The sequence below is a fragment of the Apaloderma vittatum genome, unplaced genomic scaffold (assembly GCF_000703405.1).
Source record: "Apaloderma vittatum isolate BGI_N311 unplaced genomic scaffold, ASM70340v1 scaffold9788, whole genome shotgun sequence".
Taxonomy (NCBI): Eukaryota; Metazoa; Chordata; class Aves; order Trogoniformes; family Trogonidae; genus Apaloderma; species Apaloderma vittatum.
In genome coordinates this window covers 59,818-71,942 of record NW_009731249.1, presented here as the reverse complement: position 1 = coordinate 71,942, position 12,125 = coordinate 59,818, and the positions used below count along the sequence as shown (strand labels likewise).

The window sequence follows — 12,125 nt, the reverse complement described above, 5'->3', positions numbered from 1 at the left end:
CATGGTCCAAAGGCTTCCCTATGGCATGGTTGCTATTCACAGCATTGCTGACCTGAAAGACCAGGTTTCATTTCTTTGATTTGGTCTTTTCACAAAATCAGCGGTGTCCTGGTAGGTGAAAGTTCTAAAAATACCTTAATTTGTTTAAATGCAGTTCATTTGCATCTGCTAAGTACCAAGAAAGTTGGTTCAAACAAGAAAAGTCATTTAAAAGTGAAAAATATACTTAAAAGCTTAAAGAGCTTAGTGCACAAACTTCCTGTGACTGATGAGATGTGGAACGATGGGATATGAAGAAATGTAAAGTTAATTTAATTTTGCATGTTGTAATAAAATTTGGAACTTTTAATTGCAATGGACAGTATTTTATCTGTTCAAAGATAACTTATGTGGGAAAGGTAGCAAAGATGGGATTTTAAGAACAAAAAAAACACACTTTTTTTTCTAGGTCACTCATTATTTGAGTGTAACAAGTGGTGGCAGTGTCCCAAAGTGGGTCCCATCCACCAGCTGTCCAGTGACACGCTCGGATAAGAAGTATAATCTCAGTCTAGATATTAGTGACCATTATACCCTCACAACTGGCTCGTTGATACAGTTAAAAGGCCAAAGATTGCTCAAAATCGATCTCATGTTATCTCTTCCTCCGAGGGATGTTCAGGTGTGGCAAGGGAAAAACGGACCTTGCCTCCATCTGTTCACTAAGTTTGTCCATATTTTACAAAACTCAGTGTTGTCTTAGAGGAAAAGAGGATAAAAGAAAACAAATTACTGAACAGTTATTACGGAACTTCAGTCAATAACCACAAAATATTTTCAAATGACTTTTTATTTACTTTATAGGAAAGAGCTAGCTTTGAACATCCTGAACTGAAAAGCCTTGGGAACACACATAATGAACGCAATGCCACTGGCAAAATGGAATTTGAATACAGATCAGATTTCCAGCCAACCCATCCAAGTGTGATGGCCTTGGCTTTTGCTTCAAGAGCTCTTGTGTGCGCGCGTATGGTCACGCACAGCACAAAGGCTGCAACTGCTGCTAGGACTCACCAAAGTATAAAATGAAATACACCCTCCTCCCTTTGCTGGATCAGAAGTTTGTAAATGCTCTTGGAAAAATGAGGGAGGAAAAAAGGTGTTCTTTGTAAAGCCAGTCTAAAATGAGTTAAATTTTGCTTATCATTTTCAAACATGGCCAGTATTTGGGGAAAAATGAAATCCAAGATTATCCTAATTCATTCAGCATCAAGAAAGCAGCATGGCCTGCAGTACACAAGATACAGTGACCCATTTTTGTCATTTGTAAGCATTTTTAATCCTGGTGTTTATGCTTTAAATATAAGGAACTTCCCCTAGGGTGGTTCTGCTAAGAATCCCATCCAAATAGAGTTGAAAATATTTGCTCTGATTCTTACAGTTCAACTCTCCCCAAACAGTAAGTAATACACATGCCATTTTGGATTTTCACTGTTTGTTTAGAAGAGGAGAAATTGGATAGTGTTTTTAATAGCAATCCTGATGCTCCAAATCTTATTTTCTCTGGTCATCATTATTATACTGTCACTTGATTTTCACTGCAGAAAAAATCTCTAGACTTGGATCCTGCCTCCTCCTAAGCTGCCTTCATTCCCATACCTTTTACAATGATCCTGTAAATAACAATGAAGATGGACAGAACTGACTGTTTTCTAAGAGAAAGTAAATATGTCATAAATGATTTGTTTTCTTTAGCAGTTGTTAGGGGTAATATGGATTAAAGAGTTTTCATAACCAGCCTCAGCGTAATTACTAGAAAAATTCGAGGGAGTGAGGTTTCTGACACAATTATATGAAACGTTTTCACAACAGACCATCCACTGAAGGAGAAAAAAGCAATAATTTTACCATTACAATATCCACAATTTTATATTGGTAAATCAAGCATAAAATTGGTAGTTGAAATGCTTCCAGCAAGTCTTTGTTTAGAAATTTCTTTATTCATCAGTATATTATCTTGGTCACTTACTTGCTAACTGCTGTCGTTCCTGAAGATGAGCTATTGTGTTTACTGTGTTATTATGACTGTATTAAAAATGTGCCATTTTGTTATGCTTATTGGGTTGTGTAAGAAAAATAAGAATCATAATTCATACTGAAAAACCTGCAAGAACAGACTATTCAGAATTATTTTGCTTATTTTAATGATGTATTGTCTGAAATAATTTCAATACTTCGTGTACTTTTTTTTTTAATACAGGTATCATATCCACATTTCTTCACGTCCACCCTTTTGGAGCCAATATAGAATATCTTTGGTCTTACATGCAGCAGCTGGACTCTAGGGTAAAAAAATTTAATCAAAATCTGTTTTCTCGATAGAAATATTTTTTTATTCTTTACTGCAGGTTAAACTCTTCGTGCGTTTCCATTAGAAAGATAATGGGATATGGGGCTTGGGGGTTTGCAGTCTTTATTCATTTGAAATTACACTGCACGTGCTTGTGTTGAGATCTTTGCCTGTCACTGCTTATCTCTTCTTAGTGGCAAAGAAGAGCAGGCCTTTAAATGACAAAGACCAGCAACAGATTTTATGATGCATGATCCTGAAATGCAGCTGAGGAGAAGGAGGCGGATGTAGCCACGGCCATCAAATTGTGCAGAGTTTTAGGAGATTATTCCTCATTCTTGAAAAAGTTGCGAGTCATGGGTCACGCTGAACATGAACTTTTATTAACATGTGAATGGACCCTTCGTCTCCATGTGGAAAAGGAGAGTGTAAAGGAATTGGCTGATTCCATTGCTAAATTCAGAGAAGGTGTGGCCACCACAAAAGTGAGGCCAATGCACTACAGTGTGTAAAGTGGTTTTTAATGCATCAGATCATACAGTCCATAGTCAATCCATACTTGCAGGATAGTATTCTTTGACTTACTTTTAAATATCCACTGTAGGATGAGATGAAATCAAGCCCCAAAGACAGCCTATTCCTCTCCACTGAATATTAAGCAGGTCAAGGGCAAAAAGCTCAGCCACCTTTGATCAGGTGAAGGCTACTCCAAGACCTAACGACAGCTCTGCAGGATCCTGGACTGCATATTCAGCAGGTGCAGGGGTCACTCTGTGGTTGGCCACAGCTCTGACCCACATCTGCCAGTACTTCCTCTGGACATGGGGATGGTGGTGCCTTGTCCAGATCTTCTTGCAGCGTGGAGTCAGGATGTAGCTATGGTGTACATCTGGACTTGGAATGTGAGTGGTCATTAGACACAACTCCTTTCATATTGGTAATATTTTGTTACTGAACACACCCCCTGTCCATGACACCCATAGCCAAGATCACCTTCCAGCTGCTTTGATGGCTGCTCTGGTGGGCTGCTTCATGCCTCTGTTGGATTCTTCCTCTGTTTCTATGAAAAAGTGTATAGCTAAAAGCAGGAGATCCTGTGCTAGAAGTCAACCAGAAAGAAGGCAGGTTGCACGGATGAGTGGGGAAGTGTGATGAAGTTCTCAGGCATTATATTCAGGCCATGGCAGCTCAAATTTGCTAGTGCTTTACAGTCCAGTGCTACTCACAGTGAGAAGGTAGTAAGAGATGAGAATGATAGAAAGAGGTGAGAAACTGGTGAATTTTAATTTTTATTTAAAAAAAAAAGAATTATCAGCACATTCAGAGCTTCACTTCTGCAAAAATTCCTCTTCTGCTTCTCTATTTCTTGCCTCTGTCACATGTACACCTTCCCAGTTCCTGCAGCACCCAGTCTGCCCAATCTCCTCAGTCATCTTTCAAGTTTTTCCTCAATGCCCAGTGTTTGGCTAAGTTTCAGCTTTTTTTTTTCTCATGACTGACCCCTCCAGCTCTGTATCTCTTGAGTGACAACAGCAATCATTTAAAATACCAGCTCCTTGGGCTCTAGCCCTGCTGCTCCTTGCTTCTGCCCACTGACCTCTTCAACTTTCTCTCCCGTTCACTGCTGTGGTCCCCTCTTGTGCACAACTCACGTGAGTAACGTGTTAGCTTCTGCGAGGTTGCCAGGATCAGACCTTTAACTTGCAGGCACAGCCTTCATGGTAGGAACATTGTCTTCATCTCTCCAAGGTGCCAAAGTGCCAGCCCCTGCAGCTACCACTGGACCTACCTGCTGCATAATAAACGCGAGCCACAAAATTTGACCTTGATGGTTTATTTTGGAAGTAACTGCTTGTAGCAACAAATTACTGTTTAATAGCGCAATCCAGAGATGCGATCTCAGAGATTAATTTCAATTACTTTCCGTGGTTAGCCTGTCATTCCTCACCTGAACAGGAATGATAAGGTCAGCACAACCGTGCGGGCTGAGGGCTCAGTATGGAGCCCAGATACATTATCCAAAGGTAACCACCTGTCTGTTACTGCCATGAGAGTATGTAAAAGATGGACCTGATTATTTTGGGGGCTTTACACGGCCTCCTACACTGATTTTCAGTGCCACCTTTAACAAATCATTTAATCTTTCTGCTGCACTAACTTCTTCAGGAAAATAAGAGGTGATAGATATTTGCTCACCTCCCTTGGGTGGAATGAGGTATAATTAGCATGATTCTGTAATGTTGTAAAAAACTTTTCACCATAGAATGTTCCTCCTACTATGAGTAAGCAGAAATATCACCATTGCCAGAGAAGTCTATCAAACCATGGAAATGATACTTGTAGGTAACAGGGAGCAGCCATAGTTTTCTTTACTGTTCCTTTCATGACCTTCACTTTAGAAGAAGTAGCAGTAGGATAAAATGGTTCGTTTTCCATTACTTCCCTACTGATTATACCAGAAAGATTGCTTTTGTGGTTTTGTGAAAGTGTTTTCAGCAATGAGAACATCTTTCCCATTAGGAAGGTGACCAGTCATTAAGGTTTCAAAACCATGAAAACATCCTGAGCAATGCCAAGTTGGGATCTTTACTGCTTGGTTATCTGGGGCTGCTGAACTGGGCCAGACTGGAAGAAGATGGCTCCATGCATAGTCAGCCCTAAGTAACAAAAGTGCACTGTTTAAAAATAAAGTCTCTATGCTAGTTTGTTTGCAAGAGAAAAAATGATGGAACTGGAAGAGGGATTCAAGAGCTCATGGGATGAGAAGGAAGAAGAAGGTCCTATTTGCTTCCTCCTCCCCACAAGTGTAGTTCTCAGATGGACTTTGTACCACACTGAGTGACAGCAGCCCCAACATAGCAGTTGTCATTCTTTTACAGTGGGAGGCCACTTCGCAAAAGCAGAATCATTTCTGCAAAGAATCTGTACTTGTATTGTACTCTGGAAATTCACGTCAGGCTAAGGTTAAAGAAATAATAATGGTTGGTTGGTTGGTTGGTTTCACCAGGTCTGGATTTCCCCCTGCCCCTCTTATTTCTGCTCTCCATATTTCCTCTTTCCATTCTACAGGGCCCCTCTCTCACTTTCATTTTACTTTTATTTCTTTCTCAGATCTCCGCAAATGAGATAGAAATGCTTTTGATGAGACTGCCGCGCATGTTTAAACAAGAATTCACTGGTGTAGGAGCAACACTGGAAAAGAGGTGGAAATTTTGTGCCTTTGAAGGAATTAAAACTGTCTGACTGTGACTAGTAATGAAGCTATGCAGAAGAAGAATTCCTAGAGCATGGCAGGGTTATGAAGTATTAAAGTAAGAAATTTGGGTTTGGGCACATAGTAGTATGTTTTCAAAGTTATCCAAGCCTAATTTTAGTTACATTTGTGACGTTCTCTTGTGAGTGGAAATGTAGTTGTGCACCAGTTCCTAAAATAAAATAAAATTTAAAAAAAAAATCTCAAAATGTGACAGATCTGTTTCCTATGAAAACTGAAGAAAGATACCACAGTCATAATGATTTCAAAATACTACATGTCCTACATCTAAGAAAAGCTCATTGAGCAAACAGTTAGGGAGAAAGATTGCCCAGTTACGGTCGCTAAACTACAGCGATGTATATGTAATATGTAGTAGAACTCATTAAGTTTTGTTATTGAAAGTTCTTTGTTCAGTAAGAAAATTGAGTAATTTTGCAGTGGGGAAAAGCATACCAAAAGAAAACTTGAAGATGTGTCTGAAGTTATTGTATTTTGTAAATTAAGTTATATGCTGTACCAGGGATTTTTGCCTTATTGAAAGAGGCCTGAAAATGTGATTGGAGTCCTCAAGAATGCTTTATCAAGAATATTATTTTTCTAATGTAACTATTCTCCATTACAAGTTCTTTTAACATGGATTGCATATCAATTTTCATAAACATGTAAATAAGGAGGAAACCAGTGTTACTGTATTGTATTTGGTATGTAACATTCAGGTTTATGCATCAAAATAAATATTCAGTTGCATTACTGTTACAAATTTTATAGCAGATATATTAATTTTTATCAATAAATATGGCTTCTACCATATTGTTTGTACAAGTTTTGCTTCTGATGTTTTTGAATTTTTATCAGTCTCCTGGCACTTACCATTCTCCTACCTGAACTATTAATTGCAGATAACTTGGTCAAATAAATTTGGAATCAAAAAAGAGCTTGTGATATTAGCTAAGATTATAACTAATTAAAATTATTGGTAGATGAAGGAGTAGCATGAACCTGTGTTTACCTGAACATATTTTAGTTGTTTTTTCAGACAAGCAGTCAGACTAAAAATGAACACCTTCAAATCTCTCATCTTCATTGTTGTGTTGGGTAGTCATATGTCCAATTAGTTACTCCTTGGCCTTTAGCCAGCCACTGAAGGAATAACTCACTTTTGGTGGCATCCCTTAAAAAGGGGAATTGATGCAAATTGTCAAACACAGAGTACTCCAGCTCTTACTTCTGTAAGAGCCAGCAAAAGCTGATGAAGTGTGTGTATCAACCAAGCCAGTAGAGTATGGAAGGAATCGCTCCTCCCAGAGCCCTACTTTAAAGAACTGCATCAGCACATCCTCGAGCATGGTGCTGGAAAAGAAACAGCAGCCTCCTCCAAGTCACACTTCTCTGTAGGCAGAGGAGACAGACAAAAGAGAGCTGACCCTATAAAGTGGGGCACCAACACGAGAAAATACGGCAAATTGCGACAGAGGCAGGGAGCATCCAGGTACATGTGTCAGAGTGATGTTTCACTCAGGTTCTTCAATAAACAGCAATTAGTGTCAAATGCAATTAGTGATGAAGGAGCTCTCCTACATGGCTGTCAGAGATTACTGCTTTAGGACCTGTTTCTCTTTTGGCATCTACCTGGAATATAGAAATATTAAACGAAATGTTAATTGGTTACAAAAAAGGAAATAAGAAAGAGACTTAGCAGAAAATCATGGGTTTAGCCAGTACACACATCTATTATGGTTGCTGCAGAACCTCTGTTAAGGTAAGTTGCTTGGGTTCACCTAGTAATTATATGCCAGTTAGGTTAACAAAAATTAACTAGTTTAATCCAAATAACAACTTTTTCTTCTCTTGTGAGCATACAGATTTATGAATAATTCAGGCAACAATGTGTTCGGTCTGACAGCTCTTATTTAAGTACTGTAACTTAAATGTGTATGGATGGCACTTAGGCTGGGGAAAAGAAATGTGAGAAAACTTTCACCTCAGCTTTCTTCATGCCATACTTATTTATTATATTCTGTCCTCTCTTTTCTAGTGTCCTCCTTTTTTTCCCCTTTAGCTTGTCTCCTCTCACACAAAATGATTTCAATCCCAGAGAGCCACAAAACATCTTAAAACTGACAAGAACTTGTAACCTAATCACCATATTTGCTCTCTGTTTGTTTTCTCTTCTTTTTTCTTTCCTGGGTCTTTCATGCCTGTCTAGACCATAAGTGCTTTAGGAGAGTAACTTTTTAGCCCTTGTGTATTACCAGCTAAAAGGGAACCTCCTTCACTGGCCTTTAGATATCACCATGAAAGATCTAAATTTTAAGTGGCGTGTAGTCATCCTGCAGTATTGTAACATATCAGCTGAGACCTTGAAACTCGGGGAGATCCTCATGAGGATCAGGTTGGGCCCCAGAACTGGCTTTAACATTGTGTGCTTAGTGGCTTTGTGAAAAAGTGAATTAAAATGCTCAGCTCCACCACTTAGCTGCTGAAATGTCCTTATGATGACCCTTGGGGAACCCAGCTGAGGGTCTTGAAGTGACAGGATGAACATCAAGGAAGCTACCTCTGCAAGACATCTAGCCCGGGCATCAGGGCCCATTTGTTTACCGAGAGGATGATCAAACAGTGGAACAGGCTTCCTAGAGAGGTGATCAATTCCCCAAGCTTGTTGATGTTTAAGAGACATTTGCACAATGTCCTTAACAACATGCTTTAACTTCATCAGCCCTAAATTGGTCAGGTAGTTGGACCAGATGATTGTTATGCGTCCCTACAACTGAACTATAGCCTACAGTCTGTAGCCTATTCTCTTGCAGATATGTTTCATTTACATGCGTATGATACGACAGTGATGTTCTGCAAGCCAGCATTAAATCTGGCAAAGGACCCTTTAGCCAGTGTGTCTGAGCAGTAGTGTCAGTCAGTCCAATGCCATGACAGCCCAGAAAGATGTAGTCCATGCGAAGCGTGTCACAGGAGGATGGCTGAAAAGCCCTGGAGCCATGGCTGTAGATGACAGTGCTCTTAGCACTGCTGGGTGCTGCAGCAAAGCAGCTTGTGAAAATGGCATGAGATGATGCCACTTAATTATGATAAAAGAAGAAGTCAACATTTTGGACAAGAAGGACAAGAAGACTACTCTATGTCTCTTTATCCTGATGGCTGCAACAGAGGCTTGGTCAGCTGCAGCAAAAGTCAGTGCGCTCTCCCTCAGAAAAAAGATGTTGAGGTGGCCAAGTGATGCTTCGTGAAATGAGGCAGTGCAAGACCTGAAACAAGTTTCTCCAGCTGTGTCAGGTTGAAGGAAGATACGCAGTTGTCAAAGCCACAAAGCCGTTAATGGTTAGAAGGATCCTCACAATGGTAGTGGGAAAGAAAACAAGAGAAAGACAGGCCAAAGAGAATCAGGTGAACCATGAGCTCAAGACATGAGACTGTGCAATAGCCTGGCATGAAATTATGGCAGAAAGTTATTAGCAGGGTCCCCTCTTTTCAAACAGGGACTAGTGGAGCAGGAAAGGATTTGGTTTCTAATTACCCAGACATGCTAAGGGTATTTTACAGGGAGTTGTAAGCTCAGTTGGCCTGAACTTCTCTTCTCCCAGGAGAGCTTTTTAGCTCATCCTCAGCTTTGAATTGTCTTGGAGTGGTGGCAGGGTTGACTTTTCATCAGTGTAGAGGGCCAGCCTCTTACTGCACTGTATTTTATTCCCACTTAGAAGCTAAGAGATATACACTGTGCAAAACCACTTGGACAAATGTGCATTTCACCCCGTACATTCAAGGGACATGAGTGTAACCTCTCTGTTAAACTGCATTTAATGCCCACAAGAGATAGCAATGTTTAGTGAAGACTGCATTATGCCAACTACTAAAAACAAAATTTCTAATATCTCCTCGTGGTATTGCACATAGTGGAGTCTAATTGCTTATTGAAGTGTGCATGTTTCAGGCAAAACTTGCATGTTCGCAACTGCCAGAGCATCACTTTCACTTAAGGAACAACTACACTGAGATTTAGAGAAAACCCTGTATCAAGCTATGCTACATTTAGCTACACATTGTGTACAGTAAATGCTGTGGAATCTAAAGCTAGAACCTAAGACCATTCTGGGTGGTTTGTTGAAGTCAAAATTCTGGTCTTGCAAGCCTTGTTTTATTTAAAATTGGAATGGCTTTGACAGTTAGTATGACTTTTATATTTTTCACTGATGTGAGTTGATTTGGGGAATGAGGTTTGGAAGAAGAAGAGGGAAAGGAATTGGTTGGTTTGGGAGATATATTCTTTTTATGCCTCCAGTACCAGTAGTAGCCAGGTCTGATATAGGACTGATGTCCACTTTGCCCACTTCACAAATGCATCTCAAAGTTCAGGATTTGAGGCTTTTATCGTCTTTTTTTTCCCGTAAAAGGGTTTAAGTTGTCCCTTGAGTTGTAACTCTGATTGTCCTGGTAAGATCTGCCTAACTTTTCCCTCAAAAAGAAACTAGAAACAGCAGCAAATTCCTTCTGGTTCTGTTCTGTAGTCATCCTCCTCTGGAAGCAACTACAGAGATGCTCAGGAAAAAGAAATCTTCCTACTTTTATTTGCCTCAGGTGCTTATAAAGCAGGACCTGATGTGGAGGAAACCACTCCTTCTTCCAAATTCTCTGAGAGCGCAGTCAGTGTGACTGCTTGGACTGCAATGGGTGACTATTTACTGAGTTAAAACTGAATGTTTCAAAAAACAAGTCAGTCAACTGAAAAAGCAGATGAATCAGGAAATTATGCTTACAAAGTGCAGATCCTCTGACTACATAAATTCATTACATTGAATACATGGAAATCCTAATTTGTAAACAAAATCAAATGCATACGCTCAGGAGTACCTTTGATTAAGTGTTTTGCTTCACACTGAGAAATAAACATTGTGCCTGTTCAGACTTAATGGGCTGACTCTAGTGTCGTACTCCCTTTTAACAGGGATATTTAGGGGGCAACAAGAGAAGGAAAATGTGTATTCCTTTAAGCCTAGCAGAGAGCACACCTGGAACCCCACCACAGCCATATTATAACCATTTGCTCAGAGTTCTGGCTGATAAGTACTTCTTGGCAATTTATGTACTTTTATATACATAACATTGAAGTCCAAAAAAAAAAAAAATCATCCACTTGGACTGCTCATATCTTAGCCATGTCACAGTTAATTCTGTAGTGAACCAAATAGCTTATGGTGGATTAAAATATATCTCCCATTAAAAATATCCAGTTGTATTCAAAGTTATCAAGTGATGGAAAAGATATTTTTTTTGCTGGATAGTTAGTTAGAAGAGATTTGCATTGACAAAAATTGTGTCCTTACTTCCCAGCTTGATTTTTTCTGGCTTCTTCTAGACAGTTTTGCTTTTCTCTGCAAGACTAAATAATCCTTTAGTGCCGCATATTTTCTCCCTGTGAAGATATTTATATATCGTTGTCTGTTTACTTCTCAATATTCTTTCTCATAAACCAAACAGCTTGAGCTTTTAAGAGTTTTGCTGTAAAGCATTTCTTTTCTCTTCCTCAAATCATTGCATCCTTTTTTTTTATTAATATTCTTTCCAATTTTACCACACCTGTTTTAAAATGTGCAGAGAAAAGCTGTTAAGTGAATTAGTCTGATCAACAGTGTATACAAACATGAAATCACGTCTCTGCTCTGATTCAGCTCTTTGCCTCCTTATTCCTATCTGACTATTAGCTAATCATAAATGTCAAAGTGTAGTCCAGGTAAATCTCTGTAAGTTAACTTTCTTCATTCTTCTCATGTAAGAGATTGCTCTGCATAGATGTGTTTACATTGCTAAAGCCCGACTTTTCCATCCCCAGTGACGGTTTTGTTTGTGCGAGGGCAAAAGTCTCACTCCCTGAGTGTTTTGTGGCTTAGATCCCATGCATGGCTTTCAGGGTTTGTTCTATGGGAAAGTCTATGGATAATTCTATGATGTTTACAGCCCTGTGTGATTAAAATGGTGTAATCAGATCGGCTGTCAGGATGTTAGCTGATCGCATCAAGCATTCAGAGGGCAATCGCACAGGCTTTGTCTAGACTAGGGTTTAAATGCGTGTCATTAGCACATATTAGCTGATACATTTTAGAAGTCTGATGCAGACAAGGCATAATGTCTTTAATGTGAAAATCTGGCTGAGTTAGGCCCTTGGGCATTGGCACTGACACTGGTTTATCTATTTTAGAGTTTTAGAATAAGTTAGGCAAGGGCTTGTCTGCAAAGACAAGTTAATTTGAAAGAAGATAGGCTATGAATTTAAAGGGCTACTCTAGTACTCTCAGACCAGAAAGAGATTCATTCTACTATTATACACTTAGCTAGGTAAGTTTTCACTTTTTTTTTTCTAATCTTTCCGAAAAAACAGTTCCCATATGAGAGGTGTTATATTTAAAAGTTAACTCTCTGGTGCATTTCTGTTTCCATCACTGCTCCTTGCTGAATACAGCTGATTAGCCTGTTTGTATCTGGGGAGGATGTTGGAAAATTTGTACACTCTGCAGATCTGGTTGCTGACGT

At 39.4% G+C, this 12,125-nt stretch overlaps 1 protein-coding gene across 1 annotated transcript in view; it reads left to right on the top strand.

Annotated features, from left to right (window-relative positions):
• Nucleotides 1–6,393, top strand: part of ENOX1 (ecto-NOX disulfide-thiol exchanger 1) — a 68,700-nt gene extending 62,307 nt beyond the window's left edge. Inside the window, exons 8-9 of the mRNA XM_009875123.1 lie at nucleotides 2,240–2,325; nucleotides 5,441–6,393. Coding sequence (XP_009873425.1) covers nucleotides 2,240–2,325; nucleotides 5,441–5,572 — 218 coding nt within the window. The 3' untranslated portion in view covers nucleotides 5,573–6,393. The remainder of the gene's footprint in view (nucleotides 1–2,239; nucleotides 2,326–5,440) is intronic.
• The last annotated feature ends 5,732 nt before the right edge of the window (nucleotides 6,394–12,125 follow it).